The following is a 15,332-nucleotide window of genomic DNA, read 5'->3' on the forward strand; positions in this document are numbered from 1 at the left end:
CCAAACATATTTAGATCTTACATGATTTCTAGCATAATTGCACGTAAATGCTTTATGTCCAGAATTACCACAGTAATGACATGTAATATGAGAATAAGAATGTTCACCTGCAGTTGCCTTATTAGTCGACTTGAACCTTACCTGAGTTGACTTGGTTGAAGTAGGGCATCTACTAGTGGATCCCTTTTTAGTCAACTGGTAGTTCTTAAGGAGATGAGTCGACTTCCATTGATCAAGGTGGTGACTAGAAGATTTGTGCAAAGTCTTCATTTGCTTGTGCAACTCAGAATTTTCTTCTTGAAGTAAGTCATATTTAGTCTGACATTCCTTAAGTCGAATATCCAAGCCTTTCTTTTCTTGTTGAACTTTCTTGAATGCACCAAGAATTCTTTGCAAATCTTTTAAAGCTAGATCTAGAGTTTCTTGCAAATCATCACAATTATTACAAGTCATGATAGGAGTATGACATACCTCGTCGGTTTCTTCCTCATCACTCGAAGAAGAGGTTCTGTGATGTTTGTCGGTTTCTTTTCCTTCCAGGAAGCACATGAGCGCCATTTCTTCGTGATTACTCTCTTTATCAGATTCATCCTCGTCGCTCCAACTTGAAGTTCTGGAATTCTTCTTCTTGTTGTTGTTAGGACACTTTAATTTAATATGTCCAAGTTTACTACATTCGTAGCGATGTATGTTCTCTCTTTGTTGGACCTCTTGATTAGGATGGATTGAGCTCTCGCTTCTTTCTTCTTTTCCTTTTGACGTTGTTGGATGCCTTATCCAAGTTTTCTTGATATACCTTATCTTTTATTGTGCCCTCATACGGATAGCTTCCAATTTGTCCCATATTTCTTTAGCTATGTTTTACAAGCGGATATTTTCTTATATTCTTCTTCACCAAGAGCACAATGGAGCGGTATATTGCTCTAGCATTTGTTTGCATAATATCCAATTGTTCTTTTGTGTAGTCAAATATGGATGTCTCTTTTTCGACCTTCTTTCAAAGACTATTATTCGGAATAGGCCTCGGCCCATTCTTAATAACTAGCCAGGCGCTATAATCTGTTGATTGAACATAGATCTTCATTCTATCCTTCCACTGCTTGTAGTATAAACTATTGAAGTAGGGTGGCCTGCTTGTTGAGAGTCCCTCTTGAAACATGGCTTTAGTAATTTGATGCCCTGCCATGGATCTTTCCTCACTTGCTGTTAAGCAAAAACAAAGATGTGAGACGAGGCTCTGATACCAATTGAAAGTACAAGAGGGGGGGTGAATTGTAAGCCTGTTAAAAAATTTAGTCGACTACTGTTCGGTGCCAGTCAACTGATAGCGAGACAGCCTCCACAAAATTATTAGTCCTTCAATTTGCACAAGCATAAACCACAATAAATAGTAAGGGTGCAGAATATAATATGAGAGTAATAAAATAAATGACACCAAAGAATTTTTACTGGTTCGGAACCAATGTGGTATCCTAATCCAGTCCCCTTGGATTGCAAGGAGGTTATCTCTTTAAGCTCTTTGTAGTTTGAGTTGAGTACAGCCTTTGTGGTTTTCCTCCTTCACCACCAATGTTTACAAGGTTAGTTTTCACTCGCTCACCAACAACGAACAAGGGTTGGTTTTGACACGCTCACCAACAACGCACAAAGTTGGTTTTTCACTCGCTCACCAACAACGACTCTTTGGTTTTCACTCGCTCACCAAAGAAACGAACAATGACACAACCTCTCAATACAAAGCCTCACCAACTATACTATATCTCTCCTCTCTTTTTTGTTTACACAGTAAGTCACTCAGAATTACAATGCTTATGAAAAGTAGAGCAAAGAACTTGAGAAGGTTGAGACGAAAGTATAAGTGGCTGCGTACTTTTCTTCTTTTAAGAGCTCTTTATAGCCTTTCAACTTGCTCGGCTATTGCATAACCCAAGGGAATTTCACGGGTTGTTCCTCAATCTTTTTATGATTACTTGTTGATTGCTTCCTTAAATCTTGGAGTGATATCTTCTCCTTGATTCCTTGACCGAGTAGAGCTTCCCAATATTCGTTGTATAATTTCATTGGTAGTCTTTCCTTGTTGTTGGAGATTTTTGGTACTTGAGATATTAAAGATCCTTCCTTCCAATTCTTTAATGAATTGAGCAGAAGTAATTTTCCTTGTAGTGCATTGTAATTAAAATCAATTCTTTAATTACCTTGGTCCCTTCCTTCATGCTAAATCTTGATTTATTCTCTTTCCTTGAATATGGCTTGATATAATTAATTACTGCTGCATCTTTGTGTGCTTTCCTTCCTTCACATTTAGCCGTAAAATATATTACTCAGCACCCCATATTTTCATAACTCTTGCTACGTTCCTCAAATCAAATGCTTCCCAAAATAGGCTGTAGTGGAAATATTCTTTCTTCCATAATAAGCAAATCATCTTATTTTGTATTAAATATTTCCTTCCCCAATTCTTCTTGAACTTGGATCTTGATCACTCTGAATGTAGACTCTTTTATGAACTTGAGACTTCTTGCATATCTTGATGCTCCATAAATGTTGAGCCTTCTTTAAGTAACAAATTGGTCTTGATCTTTTCCTAAAGCATCAAGAACCAATTAATTCCTTCCTTTATTGGCATTGCATTTGAGACCCTCTAATATTCTGAATCCCTTAGGACATGGTCTTTCTTTGTAAATGTCCTCGTAGGATAATTTCCAGCAAATAGTCTCAACCTCTTTTTTCTTGATTTCATAGACTTTCCAACCTCTAGATAGTAGTGTAGCGATAGAGATATTTTTCTTCCATAAAATTAATATTGTAATAAATCTTCACTGTAGTAAATATCCTTTCCATGATTCTTGTAACTTGATTTGGGAAATCTTTTTCTTCCATATCTTCTCCCGTAATTCCATCTCGTAATATCTTCTTCTTCATATTTGTTTAGATATTCACTAAATCTTTAATCATCAAATAAACCTGTACAAAAATAAATTTACCACAAGTAAATGTTCTTTTATTAAATAATTGTGTTGGTTTGTTATCATCAAAATTAGTAGGTGAAACCTTGGACCTAACACATGAATGTATAAGCTTCCCGACCATATAGGTACGGTGTGATAATCAATAACATTAGCATTAGCCTGCGTCCAGGCCTCCCGCGTCCGGGGTACCATCTCATGCCGCCCACTAGTGGTGTGCCGCCTACGCCATCCGGCCGTGGTGTATAGCCGCCCCGCAGCGTGATTGCCACCATATAGCGCGGTGTAATATCATCATATGCTCATCATAATATACTTATCATAACTCATCATAATGCGTGCATGAGAGACTCATAAATAACCATACTTTATCGGGTGACATAAGGTCGAGACCCCCGATTTCATTATGGAGCATTCATACGCGTTCGCTCACTCAAGGAACAAGCGTATGTGAGCGTATATAATGATCAACATCAATAGATTATAAATAGCATCATATCATAGGCTATAGCTTCTTAGGCTTAACTTATTATCATTAACGTACTCATAATACATCTCTTGTCTCATATAGCTATTCATGAACATAGACTCTTAGCTTTTCGGAATATAGGACATCCGTGAGAAAGGAAGGAATTCATGCCATAAGATTCATGCCTTAGAAAGAAAGGACTAGCCTCACATACCTTTGTCGTTTAACTATTCTATCGCTTGCTCGTTCTCCTTTAATGCACTCGTTTGTACCTTCAAGGGAATTCATGTCGTCATTAGCTAAACAATCATGAAAACGTACTTACTATAGCTAGAGAAAATTGGGTAGCATTTCCTTTGTTTATACTACCTTCCTCCATGTTCCATATCAACTCCCAACATTCATAACAACAATCACAATATCATAACCAATAAGCATCATTTGATTACATTACCCTCATTTCACAAATTCACTCCAATTCTCCATCATCATGACTAAAGTCCATTATCGCGTTCTTTCTCATACAATACTTATTCCATGTTCTAAATGTCATTTATAACGTATTTATAATCTCAACATATCCATTCTCATGATTCAATCCAACTACTACTCAACAATGACACTATTCACACATTTATGACCCATTTTCCATATTCTAGTACAATCCAAGTGTTTCAACTTTTCAATACTTCAAATAACATGTAAAGATCATGAAACTCACCTTAGATAGTGTAGGAACAGGTCTTGAGTGGCATTACTCTTCTTGCACCAAAACCCTAGCTCACTTCTCTTGGGATTTCTTGACTTAGATGAACTTGGATAAATTTCCTACACTTAATCCACTTGAATTCTTGGTATTGATCTTTGATTTCCTTTGTTTTCTTGTGGATGAAGGGCGGAGAATGTTCTAGAGAGTTCTTGACTTGTGTGGAATGAAAATGAAATGAAATAAATGAACTTGGTCTCCTTTTAATAACTCAGGATCTGATCCCGTCGGGCAATTATACGGACACTTATACGGTCCGTATAATTTATACGGTCCGTATAAGTGACCGTGAAATGGACCCCTTTGTTTCACTTCTCTGTGACCATTATGCGGTCCATTATACGGGCCGTATAAATTTATACAGTCCGTATAACTGACCGTATAATCCCACTAGTGAGGGACGTTCACTGTGATGGTTATACGGTCCATTATACGGTCCGTATAATGAGCCGTATAATCCATCAGTTCACTGAATCTTATTTTCATTACTTCGTTTGATCTCCGATCCTTATGGAACCTTCTTAACACTTGTTTAGCACTTCATTAACAATCCAAGGGTCGTTATAACTCTTCTTCAAGACGTCTCTAAACTCTCGCTATTTCAATACTCGAAATTCTTGCCCGACACACAACTTATAACTCGCTTTCCTTAGCAACTTTCGTCTCCTACTTCCAATGTCTTTGGAAATCTTAACAAGGACCATTAAGGACTATTTCTCCCTCGTCCAATCCTCGTATACCTCATACCCTTCGATGGCCTATTCACTGTACGCTAACGGGGAATTTTCCAAGGTGTAACATCTTTATGCCACAAGCATCATTAAATGAGTGTCTGTTTATGCTAATCATGTGCTTATCAGTCATGTACTAAGAAAATTCTCCAATATGAGGCGTGGTAGTATTGTAATTTTGTAGTGACTCTATACATTTGGTATAAAGACAAGTTCTCAGAGGGGTTTGAAGAGTTTGTCCAGTTTAGACTCTGTCTTAACTTTAGACTCTTTCATCCACTCAAAAATAGTTTCAAACTGAAGGTTGGATTGATAGTCCGTTTATTTGTAACCTTTTCTCCGCCTTCAGAAAGGTAAAGCATAGGCATTTCACTCGTTTTACAATTATATGAAAGGCAACTACCTCCATTTTATAGAGAAATTTATATAAATCCTTGAAATCAACTTACTCCCAAAAGAAGAAAATGCTTTTTTTAATAACCAAGAAATCTCTAAGGGCTGGTGGCATACGTTGCGAAACTCCGGGGATAATGAGCTTGTTCCTCTACCTTGCTCCACTTAAATACACAGCTTTTTTTCTACGGTAGGGTTCTTGGGTGCCTAATCCTCACATCACATGCTGTGTTCTTTCCACTAAACCAAACCCCTGGGGGCGTTAAAAGAAGAAAATATATGAAAAAGATTTACCCAAAAAAGGAGGAAACTTTTGACGGATTCCCGTGGGGGTGACGGAGGATGTGCTCGTACCGTTCATTGAAGGATATGAAAAAGTACTTACCTATTGGGAACTTTCACTCCTCTATATTTGAAATATGCCTTTCTAAGAGCACTACGATCAGCAGCTCAAATAGTCGCCTTATGAGCATGTTTTGATCCTGCAATCGCTTGGATGTTCCTTAACCTAACCCGGAAAGGGACCAGAGGGAACCGCAGCATGGGAAATGTCCGCATCTCGTCCCTCTTTGAATTTAAGGTAACTTCACTGGCATGACCAGCTCCCCTAGTGTGAGAGGCGGTGTGCAAAAAGCCGGGAATGATACTTTCCTTTTTCTTCCAGTCGAAACTAAACAAGGAAAGAGAAATATTTCAAACTGCCCTTCCTTTCCCTAGGCTAATATAGGATAAGCATTTAGATAGGTTACATTGACAGAAGGACTTGAATGAACAATTTCCTATGTGCTCCCGTATTTAATATGCATGTCATGCATTTGAACTTCCAAACTTGATGTTTTGCGACTCCATAAAAAGACACTAAGCAAAGCAGGTGGTCAAGTTCTTGTCTTGTCCTTAATGTGAGCTGTATCTCTGATGCTTTGAAGTATCTGTTTTCTCTTTTAACAGATATGATGCGGAATCTGTCTTCTTTGAAGAAAACGTGAGAAGTTCTAAACGTCAACAATTTCTATCGAAAGCTTTGCAGGTGAGGCTTATATAACTGTGTTGTATGTGTTGTACTGTTTTCATGGACGAATTACCTCATAATTTTTTTTTTTTAAAACTAAATTGCCTCATAAATTTTCATGGGATCTGCTTCCGCCTTTTGAGTTTTTGGTAGTCATTTGGTAATTTGATCAGTAAATTTTGTATGAATTTCTTGCCCAAGATGGACTTGCTGTTACTGGTTCTCGAGAGAATGATGCTTTATGCTGCATAATTTTATTTTGCTAGTAACTCATCTTGTTCACTATCTCAAAGACTAATTTCTTATTTGTTTTGGTTTCATTTTTACCCCCTTCCCAGTGTACTTTAGAAGCTATGTAATTTTATCTCCTCCAGAGGGGTCCTTGTAGATTATGTCTTTGCCTATTCCTTGCATTTCGTGCAATTTTTAGATAACGGATAGAGTGAACACAGTTCTCGACTTGTATAGCAGAATAACACAATTTTCTTGACCAAGATCTTAGTGTCAGCCCCGATCTAGTGTCAGCCTTCCTTTCTGTCTTACCAAATGCAGGAATTAAACATGTTAGACTGGGGATGGGGAGAGAGGATAATCTTCTACACCTGAGGAGACTTAAGTAGCTTTATGTCATTTAGTTGAGAGACGGTGAAGCAAAAGGGCTGACGTGTACTCTTATAACTTCTATTTTGTGGATATTTCGTATGATACGTCCTCATATCAGTCTTGTCTTTTGCCTCTCCTTCACATATACTTTTTAAACCAAACAATGTAAACAGTTCATTCTCCTGTGTCTGCATCACCCGGCCCGCCCTCTCCTTCTCTGCCCGCACTTTATCCATCTAATTTCTACGCATAAATGTCTCATTATATAGAAAACTGCTATTCTGTATGTGTCAATTTAAGTGTCTTCTTCTGTTTGTGCACCATAATGAGGTAAGAATTAGAATTTTTATTGTGGTGAAGCGATGATATATAAGAGGAATAATTCTTTACCATTATTTTACATGCTCATCATGCAAAGCTTTCTGCAGTTGGTCCATCCGGCTTTCATTTCGCAGTTGGGGCATCTACGTGTTAAATCACTTGTATCATTTAAGACTCAGTTGGAACAATCATTGCGCAGAGGAGAAGCATTTGCTGCATCTGTTCGGACATGCACGGAGTCTTGTATCATTGAATTTGACAAGGGATGTTCAGGTACTTCTACATGAGATTTGAAATGCTAAGTCTAAAAAAAAGGTGAAATCTCCAATGTGGCCAATTTTAACTTCTTTCATTCAGTTCAACTTAAAAGAAAAAGAAGTATGAAGTATAAACAAAGTCGAACATAGAAACAGCCATCTTCTGAATGACAAAGCACCTTGATCCTAAAGCTTTGGTGCTATTTCCTTATCTAGACGTTATCTAGTTATTGCTTCATCATGTAAATCTTGCTTTTTACTGAACAGCTTTTTAGCTTGCATACTGTCAGTCCCAAGATGTTGTGGTGTTAGTGAGATAGTTTCCCATTTACTCCCCATTTCCTTCCCCAGTTCAGTAAACCGTGCCTATCCAGCGGAATGGAAATCTATTTTCACCCTACTCTATGAGCTACACTTCGTCAAAAGATGTATGGGACAGAGGTAAGAGGGATAGCTACAACAACAATAACAGCATACCCAATGTAATCCCACAAGTGGGGTCTGGGGAGAGTAGAGTGTAGGCATACGTTACCCCTGCCTTGTTGAGGTAGAGAGGCTGTTTTCGATAGACCGTCGGCTCAAGGAAAGCAATACAAAGCAGTTTTGGAAAAATAAAATACGAAAGTGAAGAAGCCATGGCAAGAAGAGGTATAGCTCAGTACCCTTATTCCGGACGAGACTAAAATCCACAATGCATTGTGGAAAGAGTAAAGAGGAGAGAAAACTCTTGTTGAATTTGGTGGTTGACAACATGCATGAAGGTTCCTTATGTAGGAGTATCTAGCTAAACAAGATAAAAAAAGTTCATAATTCTTATGATTCCTAAATTTTGACTTAATTATTAATCACGATCTGCTCGATAATCCTAATGATTCCCTTGACATCTAGCAAGATTAGTCATTAAACATATGCTATGCAATATGCTTAATGATTCTCCTAACTTTCGACATTCTCCCTCAAACACAAGGTAGCGAAGCAACTCGTGATTTCTTTTTTGAAAGTAAGAAACACGAACAACTAAGCGGAATAATGAACAGTCGCCAGTAGTGTCGCCAAAATGGTGAATGATCACTGGAAAGTAAAGGGATACTGGAATCTTTTTCCCAAAGGAGGTTGCTACTAACTCCATACTGAAAGAATGTGCTGCCTGCAGCACATGCCAAATGAAATATCTTCTCAATCATAAAAGAAAGGGAGTTACAGTGCACAAATCCATAGGACATCATTGGTGTAGGACATCATTGGTGTAGCTTGAATTAGCGGATGAAGCGTAACTGGAGCATTGACCTTAAAACTTAGTAGATAAGTTGCGACAAGATTATCCAAGATAGCGTCAGAAAGAGACATTGCAGCACTGGAAAGGGACGTGACTTGCTGGAATGGTCATTGGAAGAGGCAGGGTGCTGCCAGGACAATCATCAGGAAAGGCGCGGAGGATAAAGATAAGAAAGGAAGAAAACTTAGGTAGGAGGAAGACATATGGCCCTCCACTGATAGGCGGAAACTACTTAAGTTTCTACCAAAATTGTGGGAAAGAGTATAGAAGAGAAAACTCTCGTTGAATTCGGCACTTAATTGAAAAACAAAAGGCTCCTTACGTAGGACTTCTGATGTTCATGAAAGAAAAATCTAAAAAATCTAACTTTTAGAATTCCCGAGTATAACGACATAACTATGAAGAAACTATGTACATGATGCTCATGATGACTCTTATAACTTTCAGGGAAAAACATTACTCCCTCCGTCCCAAAAAGATTGGCACTTTTTGCTTTTCGAGAGTCAAACGAGTTGTTCTTTGACCGTAATTTTTTCATATATCTTTTAAATATTTTAAATTATTAATTATGGTGACTTATAGTACTTTTTACGTAGTTTCCAAATATGTAAATTTTATTTCGAAAAAATTAAAGATTCTATATTCAAACACACGGTCAAAATTAAGAAGTTCGACTCTCGAAAAGTGAAAAGTGCTAATGTTAACATTGTCACAAAAAAAAAAAAAAAAAAAAAAAGCGAAAAAGTGCCAATCTTTTTGGGATAGAGGGAGTATCATTTAAAATATTCTACATAATGTTTTTGATGATTCTCTTCACTTTCTATATGCTTGTTATATTTACCCCTGGGCTAGTGTTTTATATGATTTTTAAGAGATTTTTAACTCTCATTTTAGCTTTTAAGATAATAGATCCGGGCCATTAGAAGTGTGGTGAAGTATGGTCAATTATTTATGAGATACTACACCCCTTCCATTGCTGGTATTTATGTAGTGTATGCAGTGCAATTAAGCACGTTTGGAGTGCCATCCCCTTGAAAGGGTTAACAAAATTTGGCATGTTTATGTGCAATGTGGTTAGTGGGTGTAAGATGGACAGCGATTTGGGTAGTCTAGGAAACAGTCGGCCACATGCTGCCTTCTTTTCTGGGGTGGCCCGGAGGTGGGGGTGGGGGTGGGGGGCTGCTTTATGTGATGGTTGGGGCAGGAGGAATGGATAACTCTTTCAGATTTTAAGATTTTCAGAGAGCGAATATACTTTTTGGGCTTTTGTGTAATTGAAGGATCAATCGAAATGGAAGTAGATATTTTTTTTAGCTTTTATGTTACTCTTAAGGGTAAATTGAAATGGGAGTTCTTTTCCAAAAAGAATTCTATTACATGGGAGAAGGGGAAGGGGCAAGGAGCGGAATAGTAACAATTGAAACCATACCTATTGTGTGGAGAACTCTCACTGATACCACTAGACTGTAAGCCTTGGTAGTAATTGAAATGGAAGCTCATACCCACCATTTCACTCCATTAATTTGAGTTTCTCTCACTAGTTCTTTTCCAAAAAGAATTCTATTACATGGGAGAAGGGGAAGGGGCAAGGAGCGGAATAGTAACAATTGAAACCATACCTATTTTGTGGAGAACTCTCACTGATACCACTAGACTGTAAGCCTTGGTAGTAATTGAAATGGAAGCTCATACCTACCATTTCACTCCATTAATTTGAGTTTCTCTCACTAATTTCAGATGCTGCCATAAGACATGCTAATTGGGATGCTTCAAAAGTTCGTGACAAACTTCATCGTGATATCGAGGCCCATGTGTCCTTTGTTCGTAATGATAAGTTGTCAGAACTGAAGGCAACTTATGAGGTAAGTTTCCTAGTTCAGAAAATTCACCATTGGTAGTTGGTAAAAATTTCAGTTTTACTTGTCTCTGATGTCCAAGGACATCTTTGTTTTGTTCATCTTGGTTCCTTTCATTTCTTCTTCAGAAAATCAATAACTTTAGAGGACGCATGTCTTAGCCAGATTTTATTTGACAGAAACAAATCACAGCTGCACTTGCTGAACCTGTAGAATCCCTTTTTGAGGTTGGCGGGAGTGAAACATGGGCTTCAATAAGAAAGCTTCTAAAACGCGAGACTGATGTGGCCATATCATGCTTCTCCCCAGCTCTTTCTGGCTTTGAATTGGACCAGGGTGCATTTGACAGAATGTTACAAAATCTGAAGGACTACGCTAGAAGCGTTGTGGAGAAGAAAGCAAGAGAAGAAGCTGGAAAAGTTTTGATGCGAATGAAGGATAGGTAGACAAAATTATTCGTTTTATATTTGATCTTCTATTCTCTTAACCTTTAAATTACTGACAGCTTTGGGCTTTAGGTTTAATACTGTGTTCAGCCATGATAGCGATTCAATCCCAAGGCTTTGGACAGGGAAGGAGGACATTAAATCAATAACAATGGAGGCCCGCTCTGAGGTATTTTTTCCCGTTCATCTTGAACTGTTTGACACTCTGTGTTTGCTGTTCTCAGAATTCTTATCATTTCTTTGTTCTATCTGGAGCAGTCTCTGAAGCTTTTATCCATAGTGGCTGCCATACGGTTGGATGAAAAACCAGACAGAATAGAAAGCATACTTTTCTCTAGACTCTTGGGAGGGACGACATCAATTTCTTCTCGGAATAGCGATACTGCAAATTCTGGTGACCCCCTTGCCTCAAGCTCATGGGAAGAGGTCCAATGAACTTACATTAGCAGTTGATTTTTTATTTTTTTTTACTTTCACCAATAAATTGCTCACTACCAGTACAATGTTTATTAGGTTTCACCAGAAAACACATTGCTCACACCAGTGCAGTGTATATCTTTGTGGAGACAATTCATGGCAGAAACAGAGTATACTGTTAGTCAAGCTATTTCAACACAGGTAAAAGAAGTATATATTTCTCTTTGGAAGTTGTATCCTGACTTTTTCTGTAGAATTCTTGCCCCATGTCTTGCTTAGACTGATATATCTGCCATTGGGTCCACTGCATCCTTCAGTACTCACCGACTGGAAAAAAACACCAATCCTATTCTTATCTCACAGAAACTCTGAATAATTCTTCAATATTTGGCTTTGGATCTTCTGTCCCATACTTTCAGTGCGATCTAGTGTCCATGCGTATTTCTACGACACGTCATGTTGATTGAATTAAATTGATCTTGATTTAACTAGTGCATCAGCCGTTTCAACTCTCTTAAGCTGGTTTTTCCCTTTTTTCTAAAATGCAAAAATGTATTACCGTCTCTATGCTCCCCATTGCTAGTTGGACTTGGTTCCTGCCAAATTTTCAGACTAAAGAAGCAAGAATAGAGTTCCACCCTTGCTCTTACTTTTGCTGTTGTCTGCTTCTGCCGAAACAAAAGTACCTATGCGGACAGTCTGGCACAGAATAGCACCCATAAGTTCTCGTATGATATTTTTTTGATTGGAGCATTAATTTCATCGAGCAGATGGATTTCCCTTGACCTGTTTAATAAAATTTAGCTTTTGCGATATGGTGTGGCTGACGAAACAATGTCAGCAGCAAAGAGGAAGAAATATAAACAGGATCAGATTCTTATCTTTATTCTTTTCTGAGAGGTTGGAAAAGGGCGTAGGAAGTCAAATAAAGGTGTCTATATCATGTGAGTGAGACACTAGACGAGATACAAATAATTGAAGAACCCAACATCCTGAGCCTCGTTTTCCAGCTCACCAGTGTCCTTTTGGATCTCCCATGAGAATCTTTCAATTTTACCCTGTGGATTAATACCATATTAAAATTAATCACTCTGAATACCACCAGAAATGAAATGCTAATGTCGTTCCTTTTTTGCAATACAAAGGAAAAAGAGAATGAATGACTATTCCCACTTTATGGATTACCTTAAGAGGCTCCATCTAAGCCATTATTTATTTTGCAAGGAAAAGCCTAATTCGGTGATTGATTGAGGCTCTGTTGATTGTTGTTTACTTAATTGAAAAGGCTTTTCCGGTTATGTCAATGTGCATAAAGCTTTGTTTACTGCTTGATTGATGTATTTCTTATGTCCTAGTTGAAGATATTGATTTAGGTGGTTCCTACGGTTTTTTTTCCTGTTTGCCTTGAACTTTGTTGTAATGCATTGTCTAGACTATACATAGGAGTTTTTTATTGTCTCACATTCTCTCATCCATCTGCAAGTTCTCCCATTGAGGAACTGCAAATGCAGGACTTTTCCAAATCCTATATTGTAAACTTCATGCATGAATACCTTTTCGGTGCACCTTTTATCTATTTTCGTGTGATGCTTGTCACTCTATGTAGGTGTCTTTCTTATTGTTCTTATTCTTTTAAGGAGTGAAATAATTAACACAGTTTTACTGCTTCTCAATTGTCTCTGTGTTCACCTATTGAGGACCATGACCTGTAATCACTTTCAAGTACTGGGACCCTTTTGATGCGCTAAATTCTTTTCTCCTTCAGGAAGAATACAGGCAAAGCAATAATTGGTTACCTCCTGCCTGGGCTATAGTGGCTATGATTATACTTGGTTTCAACGAATTCATGCTTCTTTTAAGGTTCTTATTTCTGTTGCACTTTCTTTATTTATTCTGCACATTCTCGTTAACCTAATTCAGTTTCTGTTGTCACAGAAATCCGCTCTACCTCTTCCTTCTTTTTGTTGTATATTTGCTGGGGAAAGCTCTGAGGGTACAGATGGACATTCCTGGGGAGTTCCGGAATGGCACTGTGAGTAAAATAATTGTTCCTTATTTTCATTTATGGTTTTACTGTTTTCTTGAGCATAAGATGGGTTGCTTGAACCAACTGTTTCCTTCTCTGAACATCTGCTGTCTCTATTTCCCTCCTTGAAGAACAAAAGATTTGATACACAGAGGGTGTTTTCAGATGGAGCAGTATATTACTTTCAACAATGTACCTTTTTAGGTTGGATTGACCATGCTTGTTTTCAGCTTGTCTCAAGCAACATTAAAAATTAAAAAGATGTTGCAAGTATATTTTTTCCCGTGTGGGATTCAAGATGGAATTATCTGCTTTCTGAACTATGGAAGAATGGGTCCAATTGAGCACCCAGGCCTTTGGCCTAGTGTTAAGAGCTTAGGGCATGATGTGTGGGTTAAGTGCACGTCATGGGTTCGAACAGTGTCTCAGACAAAAGCCTGATATTTAAAAGGAATTCTTTGCTACTTCGCAGCATAACTGTTGCTTAGATAACCTTGTGAAGCATATTCCCAAATTATAGAATATTGAGATGAAATGGAAATTATAGTAAGAGTGGTAGTTGGTGTAGAAGAAGCATTGACTAATTATAAATATTACTGCAGTCTGATATGCCTTAGGATGTCTTCCTTCCCCTTGCTGATCTTTTACTGAAATGGCTATTGTAGTACCGCAGAATGTTGCATATTATGCTCCTCTCTTGATGAACACTTTTCGCTTATCTATGTTACTTTGTGTGAGTTCACTGAAGTTAGCTTTCCTTTTGTGTAGCTTGCTGGATTTATTTCCATCTCATCAAGGTTCCTCCCAACTGTTATGGATCTTCTTCGACGGCTAGCTGCTGAAGCTCAGGGGAATCCTGCTCCTGGAACTTCCAGGACCACCCAGCATGTTGCTTCTCAGAGCTTTAGGAGGCAAGTGAATAGTCCTAATCCTGTTTTGAGTTCAGTTCCCAGTTCATCTGTTTCATCCAACATCTCAACCGAAAATGATTCCGAATACACGAGTCCTCAGTTGACACACAGAAGAGTTACTCAAGTGGAACAGGAATAATCTTCTGGATAAAGCAGAATAGTGTTATACCATCTCTGCTAGAACAGAGAAGCTACTCTTGTAAATGATGTTTTTTGTATTTTGCCCTTTTTAACCCCACAGTCCTAGGAAGTTATAGTGCTTAAAGTGTAGGTTTTGAAGATTCTGAGTGCACTTCTTGTCTTTTTCACATTTGTGGAATTAACAGATGTTCTCTTTGTACTTATTAAGCTGTTATGTTATATTTGCTTGAATCAAGTTTTTATGAAATCTGGTTGTCATGTTTGTTTCCTTTTGTGGATTCTTTTCAGCTGACCTTCGCCCTTTATTGGATAATCTTTTGCACTTGGTAAATTTGAGGCAATGTCTTAATAAATGGCACCTAAAGTCCAAGAACTGATTACACAGAGGTCAAGCAATCTATGAATATCACTCCAATTGAAGTATTGTTTTGCACTTGGACGGATAAACCTTTGACCGGTTTGTAGTGGAGAACTTTGAATGACATAATCATTCACAGTTACTTATGGAGGTTTGATACCATTTACCCAAAACACACACACAAAAAAAATAAGAGTTGCTTTGTTTCATATTTTTTCTTATGAGAGTAATAGCAATATTCTAGTAGTAGTATACTCACTGCAGTTCTGGAAGAACTACGCATACAATAAACATTGAAAACCACCAAAAGAGAAAAAATAAAGGGAGATTTTACGCAAAAGAAGAGAACAAGTAAGTCACAATTCTAAATTGAGATCACATCATTT

The 15,332-nt window shown here is 37.8% G+C and overlaps 1 protein-coding gene across 3 annotated transcripts in view; it reads left to right on the top strand.

Moving 5' to 3' along the window:
• The window catches only part of LOC132050181 (protein ROOT HAIR DEFECTIVE 3 homolog 2-like), a 28,377-nt gene extending 13,521 nt beyond the window's left edge, over positions 1-14,856 (top strand). Inside the window, exons 13-22 of one of the 3 annotated variants that reach the window (XM_059441305.1) lie at positions 6,274-6,352; positions 7,366-7,531; positions 10,529-10,653; positions 10,827-11,089; positions 11,166-11,262; positions 11,352-11,519; positions 11,607-11,711; positions 13,276-13,342; positions 13,446-13,542; positions 14,305-14,445. In XM_059441305.1, the coding sequence (XP_059297288.1) occupies positions 6,274-6,352; positions 7,366-7,531; positions 10,529-10,653; positions 10,827-11,089; positions 11,166-11,262; positions 11,352-11,519; positions 11,607-11,711; positions 13,276-13,342; positions 13,446-13,501 (1,126 nt within the window). In that variant the 3' untranslated portion in view covers positions 13,502-13,542; positions 14,305-14,445. Of the gene's footprint in view, positions 1-6,273; positions 6,353-7,365; positions 7,532-10,528; positions 10,654-10,826; positions 11,090-11,165; positions 11,263-11,351; positions 11,520-11,606; positions 11,712-13,275; positions 13,371-13,445; positions 13,543-14,304 lie in introns of all 3 variants that reach the window. The other 2 variants (XM_059441302.1, XM_059441304.1) reach the window with 2 other exon arrangements.
• The last annotated feature ends 476 nt before the right edge of the window (positions 14,857-15,332 follow it).

The sequence above is a fragment of the Lycium ferocissimum genome, chromosome 3 (assembly GCF_029784015.1).
Source record: "Lycium ferocissimum isolate CSIRO_LF1 chromosome 3, AGI_CSIRO_Lferr_CH_V1, whole genome shotgun sequence".
Taxonomy (NCBI): domain Eukaryota; kingdom Viridiplantae; phylum Streptophyta; class Magnoliopsida; order Solanales; family Solanaceae; genus Lycium; species Lycium ferocissimum.